At 27.7% G+C, this 14,674-nt stretch overlaps 3 protein-coding genes across 4 annotated transcripts; 1 reads left to right on the plus strand and 2 right to left on the minus strand.

Moving 5' to 3' along the window:
• Positions 1-1,649: 1,649 nt before the first annotated feature.
• On the plus strand, positions 1,650-3,163 carry LOC129965918 (protein YIPF5-like). Its single transcript, XM_056080200.1, has one exon. It carries the CDS (start codon positions 1,804-1,806, stop codon positions 2,581-2,583), a length of 780 nt encoding a protein of 259 aa, XP_055936175.1. The 5' UTR covers positions 1,650-1,803; the 3' UTR covers positions 2,584-3,163.
• Positions 3,164-9,095: 5,932 nt separating this feature from the next.
• Positions 9,096-10,529, minus strand: LOC129965955 (beta-centractin). Its single transcript, XM_056080264.1, has one exon. It carries the CDS (start codon positions 10,527-10,529, stop codon positions 9,399-9,401), a length of 1,131 nt encoding a protein of 376 aa, XP_055936239.1. The 3' UTR covers positions 9,096-9,398.
• A 43-nt stretch (positions 10,530-10,572) lies between these two features.
• Positions 10,573-14,270, minus strand: LOC129965956 (mediator of RNA polymerase II transcription subunit 21-like). Of its 2 annotated transcripts, none has more exons than XM_056080265.1 (2): positions 14,148-14,270; positions 10,573-10,994 (listed from the first exon to the last, which is right to left on the minus strand). In XM_056080265.1, exon 2 carries the CDS (start codon positions 10,984-10,986, stop codon positions 10,573-10,575), a length of 414 nt encoding a protein of 137 aa, XP_055936240.1. In that variant the 5' UTR covers positions 10,987-10,994; positions 14,148-14,270. The 2 variants fall into 2 exon arrangements, with proteins under 2 accessions (XP_055936240.1, XP_055936241.1); XM_056080266.1 differs by lacking the exon at positions 14,148-14,270 and adding an exon at positions 13,954-14,096.
• Between the last annotated feature and the right edge of the window lie 404 nt (positions 14,271-14,674).

Consider the following 14,674-nt stretch of genomic DNA (forward strand, 5'->3'; position numbering starts at 1 on the left):
CCTGTGCGTTTTACAGACGATGCATAAAATGTTGTTCTAGTGCATTCTATTCATATTAAATTTAAATGTCATTTTCAATTTTTTTTTCTAATTAACGTAATTTCGTTACTGGCAAGGGAGTGATGTAGGAACAGGTTGTGAGTAACGCAACTCATCATCGCAAGTTATTGTGGTTCACACGTAACTAAATATTATAAATAATTATTAATGTTTTGTATTTGTTTAATTGTTATAATTGTTCATGTTTGTTTTTGAAGTAATTGCATCAAAAATATTTTATATATTATTTTTGTGTTAAATGAAACTATTTTTCTGCTGTTGCATCTGGCAACGAGATTTATATTGTAAAAATAAATAGAACGAGTGAGATGCTCGCCGTTGCTTGGATTTGACGTAGTTTGTGTTTTTATTTTAATTTCTTTAAAATACTTTAAATCGTTGGTCGTAATATCCTAAAATAAGAAATGTTTATTTTATGTATCGAGCGTTTACAATCTGCACATTAAAACGCAGAGTCATACGCCGATAAGACTAACACGAGAAAGACCGGTTTAATCTTCATCAAAACATTTAAAGGAATCAAAGTGGATAGAATTAAAATTACAATAAACATTAGTATTTAATTGTTTTAGATGAAGATAAAAATGAAAACAGTTTCAGTTAACAAATATTAAAAAAAAAAAAAAGAAGTATTATTCGGAAGGCAACCAAAAATAATGCAAGTGAGAATTATTTACTTATTTCATAAAAGATTCAACGCGTTTCAGAAGTTAAATAAACGAATTTATGTTTGTTTTCCTGTAATTTATATTGCCTCAATTAATTATATATCCTTTATTATGAGACAATCGTTTTAGCGGATAATGTTGATATCTTAGACTCGGATCTCCTCATAATATTATAGCGAGTTCGCAAATTGTACAGACTAAGTCTATGGCAAAGGATACCAACTAATTTTTTCTCTAAGTTTTCTGAGATTTTGTTCTAAATTTTCTCTAAGATTTCTCTAAATGCAAAACATTGCCAAAAAGATGCCAAGCCTTAAACCAATCAGAGGACGTTGGTATCCTTTGCCATAGAAAAAAAGCTGTACAATTTGCGAACTCGCAATATTATATTATTAAATTCTATTTATTTACAGTACTAATGTAGAGCCTAATTGATTGATTGAAAAAATCAATCAAATAAATTGAACTACATCTACGCTTTGTTAATTTAAAAATAGCAGCTACAAAAAATAGAGTAAAATCACTCAAAATGCGGATCTAAACTGGATTACGAATGAAATAACTATGTTGCCTTTTCATTCTTATCTTAAAATTCTTCCGCTCCGCTAATGATATGTGAGGATCCCAAGCGATAGTCCGTTTATAATCGCATTTTTTCAGTATTTGGTTAGTATTTTAGTGCCTTTTATAATCATGGAGCGTGGCAAAATTTTTTCGGATATGTAAATCTTTTGTCTAAGCTACAAATATGAACAAATGAAAAATCTTGTTAAAAATAGAAAGTGAAGTAAAGTAATTCTAAACACACACTCAAAGAAACTAAAATTGTGAGTTATTAAAATTTTCCTTATCGAAAATTATTAAGGATTGTCATTGTTATGTATTTTTAAAGCAGTTGGGAAAATAAATTTCTCAATAATGTTGCTAACTGTACCCGACAATTCAGTACAGCCACAGTGTCTTGTCATCGATACTTTTTGTTTTGAAAGGAAAGAAAACGCTGGGAAATGTTTTTAGGCTAAATATAAATATACTATAATTCTTTTTTGTTTAATTGTAATTTTCTTTTGAAACTATGACATCACAAAATCAAAATTCTGGTTATTACAACTGGAATCAAGGACCTGAAAATCCAGCCGGTGGGCCGTATAGGTATGACTTTGGCACACCAGATTTTGGAGCTCAACCACAGTTTGGGCAGTTTGATTACGATTCTACACAAAATGTTAATGTACCTCCGAATGCAGGACCATCTACAAATTTATATCCACCTATGGGTTCCTATTCTGGTAGTATTTTGACTCCAGAAGCCCCGTCATTCACTAATCCAACTGAGAATTATGAAGATGAGCCTCCTTTACTAGAAGAGCTCGGAATAAATTTCGATCATATTATACAGAAAACTGTTGCTGTCTTGAATCCTTTTAAAGAGCCAAATCCTTCGATCTTGCAGGAAACTGATTTCACTGGACCATTGGTTTTTTGTTTATGTTTTGGTGGGTTTTTATTACTCAGTGGTAAAGTGCACTTTGGTTATATCTATGGTATAGGCGTACTTGGTTGTTTTTCTATGTATTCATTGTTAAATCTTATGAGTGAATCAGGAGTATCAATGGGTTGTACAATAAGTGTTTTAGGTTATTGTCTTTTGCCAATGGTTGTACTGTCTGGAATCTCTGTATTATCTCTAAAAGGGACATTGTGTACTATATTGACTTTTGTAGCTGTGTCCTGGTGTTCATTTTCTGCATCAAAGCTGTTTGTTGCTGCCTTGGCTATGGATCATCAACAGCCCTTGGTTGCATACCCTTGCGCTTTATTATACGGCGTTTTTGCTTTGCTAACTATTTTTTAAATTGTCAGCAAAGCAAATGAATCTTTGTTATTGATTTGTAAAAAGATTGATATTATGTGCTTTATGATTTTCAATGAGTGATTTGCCATTTTTAAGAAACCAGAATTTTCTTCATATCTATACATTTTAAATTTTTTTTCACTAGTTTTAGAAATTCAATTTAAGCATGTTATGTTAGCTGAGCTTAGTTTTTAAATTTGTTCTTTATTATAAATCTAATTAGGCACCAGCTGGAAAGTTGTACAAAATTACTGCCTGTATATATTAAAAGTTTCCTCTGCAAAAATATAGTATTGCTTTGTTTCTTGTGTTATATGATGTGTTGCTTACTTACATATTATAAAAGACTAGAATTTCGCATTTCAGTATTGTATAGATAATAATAGTGAGACATTGGATTAAACAATTTTTCCTTTTACGCAGGTACTGGAATTTTATATGCAAATTGATTTCAGATTTATTATCACACTGAAAATATGGCTAGACTTTATTTATTGTAATTTAAGTTAAATGAAATATAATTATCCTTTTTGTATTAGAAATATTTGTGAAGTGATTCATTAATAAATAATATTTTCTATTTTTGTGTATTTATTTAGTTGCATAACTATTACAAGATGGGATAAATATGAACCAGATATTTATTTGAAAAAAAAAAGCTATTAAATTTCTCTTTCTGTCTTGAATGAGAAACAGGAAAAGCTTTGTTAATTTAATGCCATGGAGAAAGCTGAATTCATCAAATGATTTTAAGACAAAATATTGGCTATGCTATTTACCGTATGGCTAATGTTTAGAGGTAAAAGCAGCAGTTAGTATTATATTCTTGTCATTTACTTTCGTTCTATTTTTTTTTTTTTTTTTTTTTAAATCTTTGCTTGCAGGTTGGCATATATATTCTACAACTGAGTATTTAGAATTATCTTTCTTTTGTTGTGCTAATCTGTTTCATGTCTACAAAATTCAGAGTTAGTGATTTTCTTATTTTGTTCTATTGTACATGAGGCATAGATGTATTTATTGTTAATGAGACAAGACATGAATAAAAGATCCCACTGGTGGTCTAATAGGATTACAAGGGAAAAAACAACAACCTTGGAATAAAAGCATTTCAATGAATCATCACAAATTTCACATTAGTTGATAATACCATAAAGAAATGGATGCATATAGACATAGTAGAACTGATTATTATTCATATAATAATATCTCCCGAAAAAAGAAAATATCAATTATCTTGATATTACTAGAAGATTCTTTCACTGGCAAATGACATTAATGACTGTTAAAAATAAAAATCTGGCTTTTATTTTTCATTTCCATTGAAATTTTATACTATTTTATAAGATAACCATTAAAAGAAAATTATTGATAAAATTAACATTCAAAATATAAGGGAAGGAGCGAGACTTTGAATGAAGGAATCAAATTAATGCATAGTCTTTCAATAAACTTCTTCTTTCTCTAAAAATAAGTTACTGTCCTGAAACAATAACTTATATTTCCTTTTACTAAGCTCTGAGTAAGCTACTAATCAGTGATATTTTAATAGATAATGTAAATTCCTCAGTAAAAAATAACAGCAAAACAAAGAAAATTATTCTGTGAAAAAATTTTATTTCATAAATAGTTTAATGCTATGGATACTGATACTTTAATAGCAAAGCAATAATTTACTGTAGATTGGATTGTGTAATATTGCTTTTAGTGTGTGTGTTTGATTTTAATAAATCAACTCGTCAGTTATAAAAGTGAAATCAATCTGAAAAATTATTAGTTGTCATTCAAATTATATCATTAACAAATTTAACACTCAGAATAAAGGTGAAGTAAGCATGATCATACTGAATAGAGAAGGTTATTCTAGACAAAAAACAGAGTTGTTCAAAATGGAGCATATTATAAATGGTTATAACTTAGTTGTAAACAATAATAAGGGTGGTGTTGAACCCTATAGAATAGATGGAAAATTAAAATTCTATTTTTGTATATGATAATTTCTCTATGCGATTTTCCTTAGTTACATAAACATACTACATGATGATGATTCATTTCATGTCAAAAGCTATAAAGTATGTTCACGGTATAGGTACTCATTCAATTGCTGCAATCATAACCTGGATGCAGTTATCTAAATTTTCTTCTTTGTCCCTTCATTTTATTAGTATTTGCTGTTGGCTCTCTCTTAATACCACCTTTTCGTGCAATCATGAGCGAACTGGAGGTTATATTGAGAATTGTTCGCATGATTGTGAAATGGATTATTTCAAAAATTTATCTTATGTGTCAGTAGGACAATAATTACTTGAATTAAGCTTTCTGCATTTTGTTGAAATTTCTAAAATAAAAATAGTTTTTGCATTAAAATTTTAAATGTATGCAATTGAAATAAAAGAATCAAGTGCCATTTATTCTTAATAATAATATTTTTAATAAATTTTATATCTTTTTTATTTTTTTTGTCAGTCATTATAAAATGCTTTATAATTCTATTTTTAGAATAAATTTACGAAGGAAAATATAGGTATGAATAATATTTTCTTGAGATTATGACATAATTTTCTATATTTTAGAGCTTTTATTAAAATGCTAAAAATTTTATTTAAACATATCAAACATTTAAAAATAAATTCAATGGAACTGTGTACGAGGTAGCAGGGATTGCTTTTACTAATATTGCAGTAAAATTACATTTTTTTTCTCTCAATTTCTACTTTTCAGCATATGTCCATTCAGTATTATGAAGTTGTATTCTATTGGCATGAGATTTTGCCATACAATTCTATTTACATATCTCTTGTAGCAAATTTACAAAATTAAGAGAAATGTGAAAGATATCATGTTTTGATGTAATAATAATCTTTTTTACAAATATCTTATTGTATTTTAGTTATAAGGAAAATTTTAAAATAATTAAAAGTAACTTGTACACCCCCCCCCCCCAAAAAAAAATAAAAAAGACCATGCATATTTTAATTAATTTATGTATGAAACATCCAATGCAGGGGTGGTTTATATTTTTAATTACTTTTTTAAATTATTATTATTTTTTATTTTCATATTGATTTTAATCTTTATTATCTTTTAACTAAAATAGGTGGAATCGATTATTTTTTAGAGAATTTTCTCACATTCTTTAAATGGTGTTTGCAAGTTGTATTTTTTACTTTTATTATGAGCTATTGACAATCAAGGGAACTGATAACTGACATGACAAATGAACAGTACTTGTTTTAATTAAAGGAACTAGTCGATAAAAAAATCAATTATATTTATAAAACAGAAGAAAAATTCCAGTCTTGTACAAGCTTTCTTAATTTATGTGCAAAACAATTCAGATATCAGTACAATATAAGAAATTCTAATTTGTAAATAATTCAATATAACTTGTAAATTTATGTAAATCAATTTCTTATTTGGAATGAGTTTTAATCATTCAACTACTAAATCTACAGGAGTAACTTAAAAAAAAAGGGGGGGGGGAATATTTGCATATGAATAAAGATAAAAAGATGTTTGCACACACACACTTTTTTGTCACAAAGTAATTATTGGTAACTTAATGATTAATTTAAGCCACCAGGATGGTTAATTAATATATTATGGGAAGTAATAGCTTTCATATATTTGGTGTGCCATCCTCCATAGTAAAACAAAGACATACCATTAAGCAAGCTGAAATAAACAATTGTTCTATTGCTCATTTCAGTCATGCCATCAATGATATTTAATATTGTGCAAACTGTGGTTTCTTGTTTAATAGTTTTCCTTTAGAATGAAAGATGCTAATATTTATGAGACATCACTCCACCAACTACTGAATTGCTTTTAGTTGTAAACATTGGTTACCAGGCAGGGAAAAAAAAGTAATAAATAAATAAAAAGTTCCATTTATATCTTTTCTATGTAGGTAATCTTTCCATTTCCACAAATCACGAATAATTGTTTTTAAAGTTGTCTATAACTGTTGAATCATTTTGTTTAGATTGAGAGGTTACTAGATCCTGATTATTGAACTATTTGTATTTAATTTGAGTATTTGTATCAAAAACTATTTTAGTTTACTCTTTGAATACTAAATTATTACTTTTGGTTAGTATTGCTATCTGCTACAAATATATTCACAGAGCAAGAAAGGCAATCAATGTATTTAAAATAACTGGCAAATGAAATGAACTAGTTCTCCTTTAGCATCAATCACAGGTGCAATTCTATAAATTTTTATTTTATAGAAAAGGTCATAACCTCTAGATCAATGATTACTTGATCTTCGACATTTATAAGAAAAATCTTTAAAAAGATTTACTACTTAAGAAGGGGGGGGGGAGAGAACTAGATGACAACACAATCATTCTATTGATTTCACAATTTTTTTTTATTTCATATAGAAATTCATTATCTCTAGATACACCATCAAAGATCACTTGCACATTCCGAAACATTTTCCATTTTAGAGATAAATTAATTATCTATTTTAAGAATTCTAATTTATTACCCAATTTAAAGAAGATAATTTCTCAAATATAATTTAAAATAGTGTTTTTTTTTATTATGACAAGATGTAATTAAAATTGGCTGATTATATCAATATTATTATGGACAAACAACTGGTCAAAGATGACAAATTTATTTTTATATTGAATAAAGAAAATTAAACATTAAGCATTCTGCTTTACAACAAAAATAAATGTTTTAGCACTTATGTTCTTGAAATGTTAAATTTAAATGAACTGAAATTAGTTTGGGAGGAGGATCCATTGAATTACTCATCCAGTCTTTCATGTCTACATATTTATATAATTTTTACTTCAGTATGTTGGACTCTGTTTCCTTAAATTATTATAAGAAATAAGATTTACATTAGGTTGTATTATTACTAAAATTCAATTTATAATTCTTGATTACAGCATATTAATTTAAAATATCACAAAATAAAATTTAAAAAAATCTTTTAAATTATATTAAAAACACTGCAATGTAATTTTTAGACAACTATTGGTCATATTACCATAATATGCACATTGGATTCCTAAGGTTAATAAAAACACCTATTTTTTAGCAAGACAGATAATTATATATATTATAAGGCAAGAAAGCAGATAATGAGATTTCAATCATGTTCTTTATAGCTGTATCGTTTGAATTCCACTTACAATGTCGAGTTAAAATCTCTCTTTATATCAATCACTTAGTTATTTCAATGCATGCAGATATATGACACTCCATGATAAAAAAATTCAATCAATACATGTTTATAAAAAATTACATCTTGAGAACCAGAAAGAATCGAATGTTTGAGAATATTACCACTGGAATGCCGGTTGGTGCTGATAATTCATATTTTTAGAACTAGATGAGAAATGACATTATTTGCTGATACCCTGTTTGAAGGGGGGGGGGGACCTGACTGCAAACGAAATTAATACTCAGAAATATTAAATGAGATTTAAGAAATTCGATAAATTCTTCTTAAGAAATTCACAATTCTGCAGAAATTTATTTATTTTATCATTGCAACAGTTTTCTCTTCTTTTGAGAATGATTTCACTTAATGTCATATATGCAATTCATTTGTAAGAAATGAATCATAAACATTAATATTTCATAGGAATTTTTTTACAATACTTAAGTCAATATGCAACAAAAACATAATTTACAAGTTGATCTGAAAAATGAATATTTTATCTTGCTATTTGTTAAGAACATACATCTTTCAATTTGTTGGTTTGTATAATAATAATAATAAAAAAAAACATCCTTCAGAATTATTTACTTTGATGATAAATTCCTTTCTGTCAGCAGGGCACCAGAAGTTTTTGTCCCAAATTTTATTTCAATATTCCCAAGTATCCATCAATAGAAGAAAACTAGCAAAGGGTACAAAATTTCTTAAAAATGATTTTGAAAGACAGATGAATAAGTAAACCATTACTGAATAGAAGTTAGCTTAAGCAATTTCACAATTCCCCAGGTTTTAAATGAATATGAAGGGGAAAAAAAAAAAAAAAAAAAAAAAAGCTAGTTATTATCTATCAATTATAAAAACATTATTGGACTACTTCTGCAAATATTACTATTAAAGACATAAATACGTAAATCAAGGTATCTGTCAGCATTAAAAGGATTTTAAGAACTAAAATTTAATGAGAATAGTTCAATACATTTTAATGTAGGATATAGAGAATTAAAAGCATAATAAATTAATCTTTTGATAGATGACCAAATCAACAACATAAATCAAGAACATTTTCTATGACACAGCATTTATGAAAAATACAGATATTTAATTATTTAATTTGTATAAAATAATTTTTATTTTCATAAAAATTTCTCTCCTGTTATCAGCCAAAATGAATGTTTTAATCCGTAGCAAGGACTGTGTATATGATTGAGTTTATAATTACTCAATACAAATCAACTTCTAAATCAATAAAATTTCTTAATCTTTGTTTTTAGTTCAAAGTTGTTTTTTGCTTGTTTACTGGCATTTTGTAAGAAAATAAAAACATAAATGCGATAAAGAATGACATTTATTATTAGCATATTCAAATAATTTAGAAATCATGCATTTTAAAGTGAGTGTATTTATACAATTCAAGGCAATCCAATCAATGATTTCCCCAGTGATTTAACAATTGGTCTATAATTTTGTTTTTACAGGTTTAAGTAATGTACACAACCAATAATTTTTAAAAACTGCTAAAATTATTTCATTTTAAACTTCTAATAGCAAAATAAATTAAAAGGTAAAAAATAATTAGAGCATTGTAAAATTAGCTCCAGAAAAAGGAAAAAATAAGAAGCTCTTTGCTTTTTTAAAACGTCTTCCTATGAATAGCGCGCATATTTTCTTCATCATATTCTTTCTTCGACACCCACATTTTCTTGAAGGTATCCAATGATGCTAAGATAGATCCTCCAATCCAAGTAGAATACAACCTTTCTTGAGGGGCTGAAATTCTAATTTTTATATCTTTGGGTCCTATTTTTTTAACTTCACTTAGTAGTCGATCACCAAAACCTTTGAAGAGAGTGGAGCCTCCAGACAATACAATATTCTGATATAATACTCTTCTTAAATCTAAATCGGACTTATAAATAGCATCTACTAAAACTTCATGAAGCCCTTCTACTTCTTCGCCTATATGATCAGGGCGAAACAAAATTTCTGGAGCTCTAAATCTTGCAGGTCCAATATCCAGTGTACTGCCATCGGGTAGAGTATATTGCGCCTTCTCCGTTTCCATAGTTTCTTCCCTTTGTGGGTTACTTGCAAGATAACAGGCTCTTTCCTTGATGGTTTTTACAATTTCAAATTCAGCTGTTGTACGGAAATTCCATCCCTCTTTCCGTAAAAGAGTGCGCAAGTGACGAGTGACATCACGACCTGCAATATCTACCCGCATAATGCTATTGGGCATAGCAAAACCCTCATAGATTGGAACAGCATGAGTGACACCATCTCCAGAGTCCAAGACCACACCTGTGGTACGACCAGTAGCATACAAACTCAGAACAGCCTGCATTGAGATAAATAATGCAGGAACATTTAAGGTTTCAAAAAAGATCTCTGCTGCCTTTTCACGGTTTCTGCGAGGGTTAAGAGGAGCTTCCGTTAGCAATACAGGATGTTCTTCAGGATAAGTTTGCAGCTGCTCTTTGGAATAAATATATTGCCATATTCGCTCCATATCATTCCAGTCTGTTACAATACCATGTTCCATGGGATAACGTATTGTAAGTAATCCTCTGTGTTCTTCTGCCTTTGGTCCCACAAATACATCACCTTCTAATGCACCTGCCATGACTCTCACATGCTTAGGACGACCAATGTAATTTGGAAAATGACATTTGGGAACCTGATCACCAGCAAAGCCTGCTTTTATAACTCCCGAGCCATTATCTATCACTACAGGCTGATTTATTATCACATCGTATGCTTCCATTTTGAAATATTAGAATTTAATTAAAATGAGCTTTAAGTAAAATTTAAATATTGTTGTTACTGAGTTTTTGAATTTCAAGCTGAGATTGTGCAATATCACGCAAGGCGTTACGGATTTGTTCCAAGAGAACTTCACCGGCAGCTACTGCCTTTTCCAATTTTAAAGCAGCATCTTTATTTTCTTGATCTAAGCGTTTAAATTCTTCTTCTGAATCTAGAGAAATATCCTCATTTGGCAGAAAATCAATCAAAATATCAATTTCCTTAGCTGTATTAGCAATTAAACTAGCAAAAGTTTGGCAGTAATCTTCTTTAGGCTGCTCAACTTTCTTTGGAGATTTCTCAAAGTCTGGGAAACTGCTAGGAGGCGCGCAGGCTTGCAAAACACCAATACTATTGCAGATATTTTCTGCTTGAGCATTTACAGCATCTTGCAACTGTGTAAGACGATCAGCCATCAGTTTTTCTAGAAAGAGAGGAAAAGTTCACAATTATGACAGGAAATATGATGTAAGATCTTACAATCATTGATAACATTAGTATTAAAAAGTGACTAAATTTTGTCTTAATAAATTTTTTAATATAAATGTTTGAGATGAATAAATAAGTTGAAACAAATATGATTTTTAAACATGAAATTAAAATCGAATTGGAAATAAAATTATAATGAACTTGGGTCCAAATTTGACTTTCTGATTTCTTCACAGTAAACTTTTAGATTACTACTTTGAAAAATATTAATCTTAAGAGTCTATTTAAAAAAAAGGGAAACAAAATCATGGGAGGAGAGGAGGTTATTGTGTAACAAATCTTTTAAGAATAGTATAATGTGAAAGTCGATTACTTTATTTGAAATACTAACAAATTAATCAGGAAATGAATTTAGTATTTAAATAAATGGAAATTAATGTAGATATTTTATGTAGTTTATTTCATTAGCAATTAAGGAAAGGCATTAAATTCACAATTCAACAAATCTATAAGAAAATATTTCAAGTACATAAAAAAAAAAAAAAAAACTAAATTAATTCAAAATTAATGCAATATAATTAATATAATGCAAATATAAATATATTTATACTATTTTGACAATTTAATTAAATTACTCTCATCTGACACTTAAGGGACAAAAAGAGTATAAAAATCTTCAGAATAAAAATAATTGGTATACAGAAATTTTATACAGTTACTGGTTATCTACGACTACAACAGAAAAAAGTAAGCTTTCTACCATACTAGTTGATACTTTTGCACATCTTCACATATATTAGGTGCAGTAGGGACATGAGGTCGAAATTAATTTATGTTTAAAAAAAGGGGAAAAGAGAAAGAGAAAGAGAGAGAAATGATAAAGACTGTTATACTAAACATAATTATCTTATATCAATATTATTCTAAAGCCACTAGAAAAGTATAGCATTTATTACTTTATTCTTATAACAATACCTCTGAAAAATATAATCATTATAAAATAGGAGACTATAGCATGGAATGATTAATCCAAAAAGACTTCAGTAGTTTTTCCAGGAGAAAATGAGAGTAAACAAATCAATCATAAATAAATTTCATAGCAGAATCAGAGTAGACAAATTAATCACAAATATATTATCACTACTCAAGTACTTACTATTGCTAATTATTCAATTTATATGAAAATGATATTTGTCTTAGTTAATTTTTAAAGAAGTACACAATGTTCATAGAAATTCTGACCTTCTCATGTTTCTAAAATGGCATTGTATTCAATTAAAATTTTAATTCCAAACCAAGAAAAACAAGCAAAATATGAACTTTCACTAATAAGTTATCAGACATTTGTCTTCAGCATATTAATTCTGAGTGAGCTGAGGTGTCATCATCTAACTTTTCACCAAACTATAAATATCGATTTTTAAAAAAAAGAATGGCGCAAAATGAAAAAGGACAAATTTAACCAATTAAGGAATAACAAAAGCATAAAAGAAACATGACACCAAAGAATAAAAGTAAGTAATATTAAAATGCTGTGTAATAAAATAAATGGGAACAAGTAATTTTTTTAATAATTAAAAAAAATGAAAAATTATATCATAAAAATTACATACACAATTAAATAAGTGCAACTGAATTTAAAATAATTCCCAGGCTCCCCCCCCCCCAAAAAAAACCAGGCCTCAAACAAAAGATACGAAAGAATAAAATGCTAATAGGAAACAAGTATGATTACATACTTGCATTAAAGTCTGATTCTTTAAAATAGCTTGCAACAGCATATGAAAAAAAAAAAAAAATTATAAATTGAAACTCCAAGTATATTCACAGTCGGTTGTGAACTTCGAAAGCAAATAACCAGGAAATGGATACATGGAATAAACTTTCACATAGCTGCAAAATTAACCTAAATCTCTTGAATGATTGATAACTATAAATTTGGATTTTTGACTATATATAATAATTCAAATTATAGATGTTTAGTATTCAATATTTTATTTGATTTTAAATACTTTTGAATTATTCAAGTATTTAAGCTAATTTTTTACTGAAATAAAATAATTATATTCTGGATAATAATTAACTAAAATCCACAACAAATACATTTTCCTTGTATTATATTCTTTTGATCTTTAACTAATGATAGATAAAAAGTAGAGATTTTCTTTACTAATAGCAAAAAATTTTAAAATATTCTCTTTTTTTCTAATATAGTGCTTCTTTACATGTGACAAATAAGGAATTAAACCAATTTTACCATCATAAGAGAATTGGCAAATAATTGGTCTATTCTACAATAAATTAAGCTATAATTTTGAAATTATATATCTACACCTACATAATACTAACAGTATAAATATTTAGGAGTTTGAACAATATTTATAGAACAATTTTATCTATTCTCTGCAAATTAATGCATGATTTCAAATCATCAAACGGAAGAATTGTAATTTGCAATCCTACACTAATTAACAATTTCATGCATTACACAACAAAATTCGACATTTTAGTCAAGCGAACAAAATGACAATGCTTATTTCTCAATAACAAAGTTAAAAGGGAAATGAGAAATGTTATATATCAAGTTTAAACAAGCTACGATCATTTACTGAAATGTGTATTTACTGTCAACAGCAGGATATAGAAAGAAAGGATTTCAGAAATCTACTTTCGTTCATTTTGAAATCACATAAATAAATGCATGTTCTTCATCATAGAAATTAGATTAGATGCATAATTAAGCGTCGGTTCTTCATTTTAGATTTTACAGTATTTTTAATATTAGATTTAGAAGGTAACGCCCTATAGATAGAAAAAAATCCTTAGTGAAAAACTATTCTAATATATCATATTTTCAACATAAAGCATTATTACTTCTCTTAAAAATAAAAGAATAATATTTAATTCTTTTTCAAGCAAATAGATCTAAATAATATGGATTTGATCGCGTGTACCTAATCCGATGAGTCATAGGATGACGCTAGTTTCCAAATCAGAAATATAATTTTTGTCAAAGAATTTCTAATCAATTTAATAATTGTTCTATAATAATATTTTCAATTTATTCATATCGCAAATTTCCGATTAATGAACTAATTTTGACAAGTAATAGCTTTTTACATGAATTAAAATAAGAATCAATACTCACGAATACCATCCTAAGATTTATTTCTTTACAAGTAGATATGAATAAGTCTAGAGGAACACGCCGGATCAAAATATTCAAAAGAAGAAATTAGTTATACAGATTGCCGCTTGAAAACTTGCGCATCATAAGATTTCGGGTTTATTTTTCAATTTAATTGTTTTAAAAGAGATTTTCTTCAAAAAATATTTTTACTGTGACTAATATTTTATAAGAATTAGCATTCTGAAAATTCTGAAATTTTTTCTTTTCAAAGCTATTTTGAAGACATCTTTGAAATAACAAATCAAGAGGGGAAAGGAAAATAAGTAACTCCAGAATCAAAAGGAGTTTTACATCAATTTTTAATTTATGTATTTAATTTTTTACTAATTAAATATATCTAAACGATATATGATAAATTTTTTTTGAATAATTTGTGGTAATAGTTATTTGTATATATTTGAAAAAAGACTTCTTATTTTGGTTTTTTCGTAATTCGTAATAAGAAAAGAGATCCCGCTTTACTGCTTGTTATTTGTTTCTCTTCT

The sequence above is a fragment of the Argiope bruennichi genome, chromosome 4 (genome assembly GCF_947563725.1).
Source record: "Argiope bruennichi chromosome 4, qqArgBrue1.1, whole genome shotgun sequence".
In the NCBI taxonomy this organism is placed as follows: Eukaryota; Metazoa; Arthropoda; class Arachnida; order Araneae; family Araneidae; genus Argiope; species Argiope bruennichi.

Bases quoted from the DNA above. Each gene is read 5' to 3' on its own strand.
- LOC129965918 (XM_056080200.1), top strand. From the start codon at position 1,804: ATGACATCACAAAATCAAAATTCTGGTTATTACAACTGGAATCAAGGA.
- LOC129965956 (XM_056080265.1), bottom strand. From the start codon at position 10,986: ATGGCTGATCGTCTTACACAGTTGCAAGATGCTGTAAATGCTCAAGCA.
- LOC129965955 (XM_056080264.1), bottom strand. From the start codon at position 10,529: ATGGAAGCATACGATGTGATAATAAATCAGCCTGTAGTGATAGATAAT.